This window comes from Xenopus tropicalis, chromosome 1 (assembly GCF_000004195.4).
Source record: "Xenopus tropicalis strain Nigerian chromosome 1, UCB_Xtro_10.0, whole genome shotgun sequence".
NCBI classification, from domain to species: Eukaryota; Metazoa; Chordata; class Amphibia; order Anura; family Pipidae; genus Xenopus; species Xenopus tropicalis.
The window spans coordinates 211,236,247-211,248,641 of NC_030677.2; the positions used below are offsets into that span (position 1 = coordinate 211,236,247).

The following is a 12,395-nucleotide window of genomic DNA, read 5'->3' on the forward strand; positions in this document are numbered from 1 at the left end:
TTGGGTCTCCCTCCTTTGCGGATGAGGGAAAGGATAGGAGAAATGCGGGAAGAAAAGCCTTTAATGAATTGGCGGTAATAGTTCGCAAATCCTATAAACCTTTGGATTGCCTTAGTACTCTGGGGGAGTGGCCACTTCTGGATAGCAGATACTTTGGCAGGATCCATCTCGAAGCCCCTAGACGAGATAATGTAGCCCAGAAAGGAGATCTTTGGTACTTCGAAGGTGCATTTCTCCAACTTGGCGAAAAGAGAATTTTCTCTAAGACGGGAAAGAACTTCTTTGACTTGGGAGCGATGGGTTTCCAAATCTTGAGAGAAGATAAGGATGTCATCCAGGTACACGACAACAAACTTCCCCAGGAGATCCCGAAAAATATCGTTTACGAACTCCTGAAAGACGGCTGGAGCGTTGCAGAGGCCGAAGGGCATTACGAGGTACTCGTAATGCCCATCACGGGTATTGAAAGCCGTCTTCCATTCATCGCCCTCTCGGATCCTGATGAGATTATAAGCCCCGCAGAGATCCAACTTAGAGAAAATCTTGGCCCCTTTAAGTTGGTCGAAAAGTTCTGAAATAAGGGGTAAAGGGTATCTGTTTTTAACAGTTATTTTATTGAGACCCCGATAGTCAATACAGGGACGGAGTCCACCGTCCTTCTTTTTGACAAAGAAGAAGCCAGCTCCTGCTGGGGAGGTAGAAGGACGGATAAATCCACGCTGGAGGTTCTCGGAGATATACTCCTTCATGGCAGCCGTCTCTGCTGGGGATAAGAGATAGGTCCGCCCACCGGGTGGCATGGTTCCAGGAAGGAGATCGATAGGGCAGTCATACTGCCGATGCGGAGGAAGAAATTCTGCTGACTTTTTGCAAAAAACATCAGAGAAGTCCCTGTAGACGGAGGGCAGGGCTGAAAGACTCGTAGAGGAGACTGTAACCCGCTGGAGTGGCTGAGGAATTAAACAATGTCTTTGGCAGTACTGACTCCAACGGGAGATTTGACCAGACGACCAATCAATGGAGGGGTTATGGAGTCGTAACCACGGCAACCCCAGCACGACAGGAGAAGAAGGACATGGGATGATCGGGAATGACATCTTTTCCAGGTGTAGTGCTCCAATCTGGATGGATAGTTCACCGGTGGTTAAAGTGATGGTGTCCGTGGAGAGGGGTCTGTCATCAATGGCAAAGACCCGAATAGGAGGAGTCACTGGAAAGAGAGGAATGCCAACCTTTTTTGCGAATGCCCAGTCCATAAAGTTTCCTGCAGCTCCGGAATCAAGGAAGGCTGAGACTGGAATTGCCTGGGAGGACAACCGGATCTGCACAGGAACATGAAATTGGTGAGATTGTTCCGCTGACTTAGGAACAATACTACCAGCAAAAGAAACAACAGTCTTACTTGAAGCAGAAGTATTCCCCAGCTTGACAGGGCAGGAAACCGCTAAGTGGGATTGTCCGCCGCAGTACAGACATAGGCCGGAAAGGCGTCTCCGAAGCTTCTCTTGTGCAGACAGTCGAGCTTTCCCAAGTTGCATGGGTTCCTCCGAAGGGGAAGTGGTAAACTGCGGAGAAGACGGGGGTATCATAGGGTTCTGGAAGCGCGGAGCCAGGACTGGATGAGACTTTTTATTCCGCTCTTTATCAGCCTGATGTTCTTTAAGGCGAGTGTCCACCTTAATAGCGAGAGCAATCAAATCTTCAAGGGAGTCAGGTAGATCTCTGGATACCAGGTCATCCTTCAGACGGGACGATAGGCCTTGGTAGAAGACTGCCTTATAAGCCTCCTCATTCCAGGAAGTTTCCGCCATAAGGGTTCTAAAGTCTATGGCATACTCACTGGCACCGAGACTGCCCTGGCGGATTTGCAGCAGGCGTGAAGAGGCAGTAGCGACCCGACCAGGGGCATCAAAGATGGTTCTGAACATCCGTAGAAATTCCTTCACATCAAATGTCAGGGGCGACTGACACTCCCAGAGAGAAGTTGCCCATTCCAGCAGAGGCAGGGGGAAATAGAAGAAGAAGACGGGGGGGCCCGGCAGGGCAAGTGGGAGGAGAGGCAGTGCCATACAGGCATGAACCTACTGAGGGGCAGGGGGTATTAGAAGAAGAGGACAGGGAGCCTGGCAGTGCCAGTGGGAGGAGAGGCAGTGCCATACAGGCATGAACCTACTGAGGGGCAGGGGGTATTAGAAGAAGAAGATGGGGGGCCTGGCAGTGCCAGTGGGAGAAGAGTCAGTGCCATAAGGGCATGAACCTCTGAGGGGCAGGGGGTATTAGAAGAAGAAGACGGGGGGCCCGGCAGTGCCAGTGGGAGGAGAGGCAGTGCCACACAGGTATGAACCTCTGAGGGGCAGGGGGTATTAGAAGAAGAGGACGGGGGGCCCGGCAGTGCTAGTGGCAGGAGAAGGAGTGCCATACTGGCATGAACCTCTGAGGAGCAGGAGGTATTAGAAAAAGAAGATGGGGGGCCTGGCAGGGCCAGTGGGAGGAGAGGCAGTGCCATACAGGGGGTATTAGAAGAAGAAGACAGGGAGTATTAGAAGAAGAAGACGGGGGGCCCAGCAGTGCCAATGGGAGGAGAGACAGTGCCATGCAAGCATGAACCTCTGAGGGGCAGGGGGTATTAGAAGAAGAAGACGGGGGCCCGGCAGTGCCAGTGGGAGAAGAAGCCATTTAATTGTAACTACATCTACAGTAAAGGTGTAAAATAAACACTACGTTTCAAGCGACAGTGAAATAAGGAGTGCCACATAGCTGTACTTATCTCTTTCCAAATTATGATGGTGGGTGCATCTCTGACACTCAGGATAAGTAGGCAGTTCCAGGCGTGGGAAGAATTGCCTGGGCAACAGCAGTTCCAAGTGGAAGATCGTTCTTGAAGGAGACGGCACCGCCCTGGTAGTGGTGGTACTCTGAAGTCTCCATTAGCCTGGTTGTTCTGCGTCCATTTAAACTCAAAGGGTCCAGCAGTGTTGGAGAGAGGACTCCATTGGTGATGTATCGCTGGTGGAGACGCGGTATTGCCAGTGAGTTACGGTAGCGGCCGGTGCTGTCCCTGCTTTGCTAAACAAAAATAAATACATAATGCATTTGAATGTTTCTAACAAATATGGCAGGGCTGTAACATTCAGGAAAAGACATAGGAATGTTCCCAGGAGAACAGGAGTGGTAACTAATGTGGCAATAATTGGTGAAGGGAAACAGAAACTTATAACAGGGCAATGAGAAGAAAAAGTCAGAGTGGCAAAAAGGAAGGGAATAACAGAAAAATAAGGAAGAAAAATGAGAACGGAACGACATAGTGACTGTCTATGGCATCTTATACAGGGGGGCTTCGGGCCTTAGCACCTCCCTGAGGCGGCCTAGGGAAAGCCAACACCCTTAACCCTTAGCTTTTAGCCTTCACTATAAGTCTCCCTTACCCTAAAGGCTGATAGAAGATTTGTCTATAATAAGGGTTTCCATAAGCAAACATGCATATTTACCTTAGGTTTGTCCGGCCTGCAGGGAATATCCTTCCGTTCTGGGAGGAAAGGGTTGCACCCAGCTGATGTAGAAGATTAAACGGAGGCACCAAGAGTTAGACCAACTGGACTTGGCCTTCCACTCATCTCCTTCCTGCATGAAGATCACATTGTGACCTCCTAGAAAGTCCTGGTGCTGGAAAGCTTCCTTTAGCCGGCTGCGTCATTCCTGGGTGAGGAGTGGCATTTGCCTCAACCTTCAAATGTGCCAGGTTGGTTCCGCTTGTCTCTTCTCCCATTCAGCCAGCATAATAATCAAAGTTCTGGAGAGCTTCATTGACGGAGTCTGCTATAGGCTCCGTTTGGCCGTAAGTAGGTAGAACAAGGTTTGAATCATAGCTTCGCACATTGGGGAGGAATGGCGGCCTCACTTGTTTATTCAAGAGGTGTTCCCAATTTATTTTCTATGATACGGGAGATGGGGCAAATGAATAGAACAGGAGGGATTATTATTATTATTATTCAGAGTACGCACGCTTACAATCCATGCTATGGCATAAAATCCCACACGCATAGGAACAGCCATTGCCAATACCCCATCTAACTGACACAATGATACATTTACGGGTATTGGGAAAAAAGAGATGGAGAACATCACAAGTAATATGGATAGAATATAGGGTCTAGCCCAATGGGTTATGTATAGAATATAAATAATGGGACATTCTATGGGGATGAGCTTAAATAACAATCAAAGGGACATTATCCTGAGCAACTGAGCATTTGGTAAAGCCATTCCCAAGAGATCCCTCCTACAATGTGATTACTCAGTAAAGTCAGGGAAGCTTTCTCCCTTGTGTCACAATGATTCAGCCAAGGGCCCCATTTCACTTGTGCTCTTACATAGAAACCTACAGAGAATTTGGGGGGCTCGGGAGCCAATTGAAATCTAATGGGGCCATTTAGTTCCCTGATACTCTCACTAGACACTAATAACTTTTAATGGATCTATATCCCCTCATTATTATGGCACAATAGGGCTAATATAGAATTATAAACTTACACAGAATAAAGGCTGGCTCTTCACTTCTTCAGCTCCGTTAAATCCCAAACGATGTTCAGGGAATTTAACCAAAAGCTGCAGAAAGAATCAAATAAATGTCACTCAAACAGCACAATGTGGGAAGGGAATCAGTGTTCATTAAACAATACTATTCCCCAGTGAGACTTCATTACAAATCAACTCTCTCTATGGGCACACCCCAGTCCGACGCTGAGGCCGTCACGTGATAATAGCAATATTTCAACTTACTCCTTTTACTGTAGAGGCAAAAGCAGGAGGGACAATCTCTGGAACACGTGGCCGTGTATACACAATCACCCTAGACGGATAATCCGTGTTAACTTGTGAGCGTTCTCTTTGCATAACAGAATGTAGAGATGGTCACTTAATGTATTCCCATTGCAGGGCTTCCCTTGCTATTGGCTAAATCCTTCTGCTACTTTATTCCCATAACAACGTTTCTGTGCTGTTAATTCTGTTGGCTGGAGGAATAACACTTACCTTGCCAAGCACCATGTAATAAAACATCACTCCCAGAGACCACCAGTCTACTGCTTTTCCATAGGGCTCCCCTTTAAATATCTCTGGAGCGGTATAATGGGGTGTTCCAACGCCGGATGTGGTTAAGACTCCGACGCCCATTCCTGTAACAAACGCAAGGCTTTACGTTAGCAGAATCTCCTTCTCCATGAATCTATGTGGCAGCATGGTATCTGCTCTGTACATGTCTTTGTGAGGGGCAATAATTACAGAGCAGATGGGGCACATTGGGTACTGAGCTGAGCTGGGATATACAAGGCAATACGGCAGGAACTCTTACCTTTTTTTTTGCACAGGCCAGAGTCTGTAATTTTTGTATAACCGGATTCATCCACGAGAACATTTTCAAGCTTTAAATCTCTGTGTAAAAAAAGCAAACCTATCATTGAAATCTTTGGAAATCAGTAACAGTCCTTCCCTATGGTTTGCAATGTGAGTGCCAATAGTTCCAGCTGTGTGCCCGATATGGAATTGCCGGTATGTAGTGCCATGGCTCGCTATAGTCACCACAGTGGGAAACCCAATAAGGGCAGCCGCTCTGTGGCTTAGTTAGCTGTGGAAGCAATGCATACCCACTCCCTACCTAGCTCTGTGAAGGTGCCCATGTTCCCTTTGTGTTATACTGATGCCTTATACCAGTGCCAAGCCCTGGCGCTAAGGGCAGATGCCCCTATAACTTGCATTAAGGCTTACCTATGAACCACGTTCTGCTCATGGAGGAATTCCAACCCCAGAGTAATGCAGGAAGTGTAAAATCTGTAAACAGACAGACTATTCCCATATCAGTTGGAGTATAATTACAGGCAATTTAGCGATTAATACAGCACAGTGCTGCTATTCCTAAACAACAAATCCAAGGCTCCAGTTTCTCTACATCCAACCCTCCCAACATCCCCCATATTATTACTACATCAGTTCTATTACTGCATGAACATCATCCTTGTTCCCCTCCCAGGAATTCCAAGCTCACAACCCAGTCTCCTGCTTACACCGCTGCACCGAAGTTAAATTCTGGTCTTCTCATCACTTTGGTTAAATCGCCTCCAGTCGCACAATCCATGGCGAGGCAAGCGTGATGCTGTGTTTGGAACGAGGCAAACAATCCGGTGAGGAAAGGATGTTGCTCTCGCCTGACCAATAGAAGTATCTCCTTCTCTATCAGAGCACTGCAAAATAACAGCCACATATTAAACCCCTGTGTATTTCTCAGCTGACAGTTTGCCACAGAAGGCGCCTCTGACATGTGAGGGTTAATTCTGTAGCAGGGGGAGTTTGACATCACATACAAAGATACAAAAAGCCTCCTGTTTGTTGGCCTGTAACTCACCTGTTCAACTTCATTTCTTCGCAACTCATTTCTTGCTTCTTTAAGGCCTTGATGGCAAACGTCTTGCCCGATACACCTAGAAACAAGCAAGTGGTGGAAATGAGAGCACAGAATGGGAATGAAAGTCCTGATCTGAATTATGGAGCAAGTGACTTACTGTTCCAAAACCTCCCAAAAGTTTATTAGACTAACACATGATACAAATAGCCTATGATTAAGTGCCGTGAGGTGCGAAACGCGTAAGGCTATTTGTATCATGTGTTAGTCTAATAAACTTTGGTAATTTTATTTCATTTTTTTGTGAACAACTGCCTTTTTTTTACTGAAATCCTGGAGTGCCTGCCTTTTTCTATGTGATTTATCCAAGATGGCTCCCTCAAGCTGAAGGTCTGGGGCATGAGCACCTGGGCCCATCTATACTACGGGTGAGATCCTGGCGACTTGCTTTACTTATGAGCATATGTTTCTTTCTAATATTGTTAAAAGAAAGTAGAGCCAATATTCTGGGAATGTTCCTGGCAGCAATGCACTAAATCTCGAGATAAACATTTCTTCCCATCGCACTTACCCAGCCTGACATTTAAGTGGACAATGGCTCCCTCACGATTGGCTGCTCTGCACTGAGAAGGGTTTTTCTCTCTTCATGGCTACATTTTATGGTTCCTAATTGATTTGATTGGTTGAGAGCAGTTCCTTGAATAATTGTATTATTATTTGTAACTTGAGTTTATTTTTCGCACAGGGAAAGGGAGTGAATGGGTTCTTGGTGCCGGACATGTTTCTGCCCATCTCTTTGTCTATGGTCTCAAAGTCAGACACCCAGGTTCTCTGGGCAATGTTACACGCTGGCCCAACATGACAGCAGTCGGTGCAATTGGACTCTGTGGCACTGGAGTAATGTAGCTTCTTCCTAGGACTTTCCATTCAGATTCTCCTGTTGCAGCATTTGGAGAGATGGATCTATTGGCAATAAACCCATCCAGCTGCCCTCTGGGAACTCTGATCCAACGCCGACCCAAAGTGTAACTGGGAGGTGATTTACAGTTAATAGAAAAGTCTATAGAATGTGGATACTGAGCCGAGGTAGAAATGTGCGGCTGCTTGGCACAGAGTCTCAGCGTAGGGCAGAAGTGATGGAGATGGAGTCCTGTATGTAATGAGCTGTCACAAACACCAGGTGGCGCTGCACTCTCTCTTCCAAACTCAGCCCATTGTACTGCCCTGTGAGCCGCCGGGTAGCGTTCATCTCTGCCCCTGAGATGCTCTATGGTTCCATGCATTGGCTCCATACTGTTGGGGTTCCCTGGGTCCCTGCGCGGCTGCTAAATTACATAATAACTGGGAAATGATCTGAAATGAAAGCAGCAAGAATATGTGAGAATTAGGGAGCAGAATACAGTCTATTCCAGAGTGAGCGCTGTATAGAGGTTTTGGGGGCTCCTGTTGATTGATCTTTTTAGTTCAACATGTAATATTTTCTTTCAACCTCCCCCCCCCCAAACATAAAAATAATCAGTGTCCTTTCCACATGGAGGGACGGTTATAGGCTGCTCTATCATTGGGGGCCATACCCTAAAACTTCTTGCCTGTGACCAGTAACCCAACACAGTAATTGTTAGCTTGCAGCTCCCAGCATCCCCTATAAAACTTTATATCCAATTAGATTACAGTTCCAAGCATCCTCTGTAGAATTTGCCACGTTCACTACATTTCCCAGATTCCCCAGCCAACCTTAACTTTCTTGAATCCCATTCGCACCTTTTATCTTTTCCAGGCTTTAGTATATAATTAGGCCACAACAATTAGGCAAAACAAAAAGGTAAATATAGTGGGGGGCTCTTTTGGGAGAATCAGAATTGGGGGACAAGAAGGGACGGCACAAGGAGGGGAAGATTCAATTAAAGGAGAAGGAAGGGCACAATCACTGGGGGAGCCAAAATGTTAGGAACCCCCCAGTGTAATCACTTACCTGGCACCCCGGGCCCTATTTGGATTCTAAAGTGCCCGACAACTAATATGGTCAGACTCCCCCCTCCCTGCTCTGGATTTTCCAATACTACAATGACTTTCTCTACAAAGAGTGAGGTTTGCAGTTCAGCAAATACAGGTTGTTCGCTACTTCTCTACTTTATCTGTTTTCTTTGGCTATTTGTGTATTTTTCTTCACCCTTTGACACCTTGAGTTGACATGGTATACACTTATATTTATCTATATTTTTTTTGAGGTTTTTACTTTAACAGTTATGTTTAATTGGTACACGGTTGGTGGGTGGTGCTAAGCTAATTCATAGTGTGACGTCATAAACTGTATTTTGGCGCCAAGTTTGGTTTAAATGTGGGTTGATGGTTCTGTGTATTCACTTTGAAAAAGGCTGAAGGGACAGCCGAAACGTTAGTCTGAATTAATACATTTTCTTTTTTTGCACTAAGTCCTGTGAGTGCGGCATCCTTTCTATTTATATATATATATATACACACCAGTCCTTGATGTGTCTGCATTCTGATGCAAAAAGTCATATATAGGGGGGCGCTCAATCAAATGGAATATATAATTATTATATATAATAATAAATATATAACTATTGTTAGACTGACACAACCTATAAAAACATCCAAAACTTTATTGTGAACACATTGCACAGAATTATCCGACATTTAGGTCCTTAAGGTATATAATTGATATATATACATATACAGGAGTATATAAGCAGGAGGCGTCGGCCTATAGAGGGGGTACATATACAGGAGTATATAAGGAGGAGGCGTCGGCCTATAGAGGGGATACATATACAGGTATCGGACCCCTTATCCGGAAACCCGTTATCCAGAAAGCTCCGAATTACGGAATGCCCGTCTCCCATAGACTCCATTTTAATCAAATAATTCAGAATTTTAAAACTGATTTCCTTTTTCTATGTAGAAATAAAACAAAACCCTGTAATTGATTCTAACTAAGATATAATTAATCCTTATTGGATGCAAAACAATCCTATTGGGTTTAATTAATGTTTTATTGATTTTTTAGTAGACTTAAGGTATTGAGATCCAAATTACGGAAAGACCCCTTATCCGGAATACCCTTGGTCCCGAGCATTCTGGATAATGGGTCCTATACCTGTACAGGAGTATATAAGGAGGAGGTGTCGGCCTATAGAGGGGTACATATTCAGGAGTATATAAGGAGGAGGCGTCGGCCTATAGAGGGGTACATATACAGGAGTATATAAGGAGGAGGCGTCGGCCTATAGAGGGGGTACATATACAGGAGTATATAAGGAGGAGGCGTCGGCCTATAGAGGGGTACATATACAGGAGTATATAAGGAGGAGGCGTCGGCCTATAGAGGGGTACATATTCAGGAGTATATAAGGAGGAGGCGTCGGCCTATAGAGGGGGTACATATACAGGAGTATATAAGGAGGAGGCGTTGGCCTATAGAGGGGATACATATACAGGAGTATATAAGGGGTAGGCGTCGGCCTATAGAGGGGGTACATATACAGGAGTTTATAAGGAGGAGGCGTCGGCCTATAGAGGGGGTACATATACAGGAGTATATAAGGAGGAGGCGTCGGCCTATAGAGGGGGTACATATACAGGAGTATATAAGGAGGAGGCGTCGGCCTATAGAGGGGGTACATATACAGGAGTTTATAAGGAGGAGGCGGTCGGCCTATAGAGGGGGTACATATACAGGAGTATATAAGGAGGAGGTTCGGCCTATAGAGGGGGTACATATACAGGAGTATATAAGGAGGAGGCGTCGGCCTATAGAGGGGTACATATTCAGGAGTATATAAGGAGGGGCGTCGGCCTATAGAGGGGGTACATATACAGGAGTATATAGGAGGAGGCGTCGGCCTATAGAGGGGGTACATATACAGGAGTATATAAGGAGGAGGCGTCGGCCTATAGAGGGGGTACATATACAGGAGTATATAAGGAGGCGTCGGCCTATAGAGGGGGTACATATACAGGAGTATATAAGGAGGAGGCGTCGGCCTATAGAGGGGTACATATACAGGAGTATATAAGGAGGAGGCGTCGGCCTATAGAGGGGGTACATATACAGGAGTATATAAGGAGGAGGCGTCGGCCTATAGAGGGGGTACATATACAGGAGTATATAAGGAGGAGGTCGGCCTATAGAGGGGGTACATATACAGGAGTATATAAGGAGGGAGGCGTCGGCCTATAGAGGGAATGATATATAAGAGAGGGTATAGAGGGGTACATATACAGGAGTATATAAGGAGGAGGCGTCGGCCTATAGAGGGGGTACATATACAGGAGTATATAAGGAGGAGGCGTCGGCCTATAGAGGGGGTACATATACAGGAGTATATAAGGAGGAGGCGTCGGACTATAGAGGGGGTACATATACAGGAGTATATAAGGAGGAGGTGTCGGCCTATAGAGGGGTACATATACAGGAGTATATAAGGAGGAGGGCGTCGGCCTATAGAGGGGGTACATAAACAGGAGTATATAAGGAGGAGGCGTCGGCCTATAGAAGGGGTACATATACAGGAGTATATAGGAGGAGGCGTCGGCCTATAGAGGGGTACATATACAGGAGTATATAAGGAGGAGGCGTCGGCCTATAGAGGGGTACATATTCAGGAGTATATAAGGAGGAGGCGTCGGCCTATAGAGGGGATACATATACAGGAGTATATAAGGGGTAGGCGTCGGCCTATAGAGGGGGTACATATACAGGAGTTTATAAGGAGGAGGCGTCGGCCTATAGAGGGGTACATATTCAGGAGTATATAAGGAGGAGGCGTCGGCCTATAGAGGGGTACATATTCAGGAGTTATATAAGGAGAAGGCGTCGGCCTATAGAGGGGTACATATTCAGGAGTATATAAGGGGGAGGCGTCGGCCTATAGAGGGGGTACATATACAGGAGTATATAAGGAGGAGGCGTCGGCCTATAGAGGGGTACATATACAGGAGTATATAAGGAGGAGGCGTCGGCCTATAGAGGGGGTACATATTCAGGAGTATATAAGGAGGAGGCGTCGGCCTATAGAGGGGGTACATATACAGGAGTATATAAGGCGTCGGCCTATAGAGGGGGTACATATACAGGAGTATATAAGGAGGAGGCGTCGGCCTATAGAGGGGGTACATATACAGGAGTATATAAGGAGGAGGCGTCGGCCTATAGAGGGGGTACATATACAGGAGTATATAAGGAGGAGGCGTCGGCCTATAGAGGGGGTACATATTCAGGAGTATATAAGGATACAGGAGTATATAAGGCGTTATAGAGGGGACATATATACAGGAGTATATAAGGAGGAGGCGTCGGCCTATAGAGGGGTACATATACAGGAGTATATAAGGAGGAGGCGTCGGACTATAGAGGGGGTACATATACAGGAGTATATAAGGAGGAGGCGTCGGCCTATAGAAGGGGTACATATACAGGAGTATATAAGGAGGAGGCGTCGGCCTATAGAGGGGGTACATATAAAGGAGTATATAAGGAGGAGGCGTCGGCCTATAGAGGGGGTACATATACAGGAGTATAGAAGGAGGAGGCGTCGGCCTATAGAGGGGGTACATATACAGGAGTATATAAGGAGGAGGCGTCGGCCTATAGAGGGGTACATATACAGGAGTATATAAGGAGGAGGCGTCGGCCTATAGAGGGGGTACATATACAGGAGTATATAAGGAGGAGGCGTCGGCCTATAGAGGGGTACATATAGTTCTGTTACTAAGTGCTGCTCAGTCCATGTAACATATAAGTTACACTCAGTGATTCCCAAGTCCCTGGGATTTTCCCTAAGCACTCACTTGGATTTGCCTGGCAATAAGCAGCAGATCTGGGCCAAATACATGATATATTTCTATATTAAACCTGCCTCGTTCATTTCCTTTTGCCCAAGCTGGAGGCTGCATACCCCGCTGAAGCCTTGGTTACTGCCACTGCCTATGGTACCTGTCTGCCTGGGTTTAACCCTTACATGTACAATGAATACATTCC

At 46.2% G+C, this 12,395-nt stretch overlaps 1 protein-coding gene and 1 long non-coding RNA gene across 2 annotated transcripts; both read right to left on the reverse strand.

The window, feature by feature from the left end:
• Positions 1–1,936: 1,936 nt before the first annotated feature.
• Positions 1,937–4,626, reverse strand: LOC116408356. Its single transcript, XR_004220895.1, has 3 exons — positions 4,531–4,626; positions 3,489–3,931; positions 1,937–3,066 (listed from the first exon to the last, which is right to left on the reverse strand). It is a non-coding gene; the product is annotated as an uncharacterized LOC116408356 (long non-coding RNA).
• Positions 4,627–4,881: 255 nt separating this feature from the next.
• On the reverse strand, positions 4,882–7,744 carry LOC116408357 (serine/threonine-protein kinase N1-like). Its single transcript, XM_031895130.1, has 6 exons — positions 6,966–7,744; positions 6,398–6,473; positions 6,060–6,236; positions 5,764–5,826; positions 5,351–5,430; positions 4,882–5,174 (listed from the first exon to the last, which is right to left on the reverse strand). The coding sequence occupies exons 2-6, from the start codon at positions 6,424–6,426 to the stop codon at positions 4,972–4,974; spliced, it is 552 nt and encodes a 183-aa protein (XP_031750990.1). The 5' UTR covers positions 6,427–6,473; positions 6,966–7,744; the 3' UTR covers positions 4,882–4,971.
• Between the last annotated feature and the right edge of the window lie 4,651 nt (positions 7,745–12,395).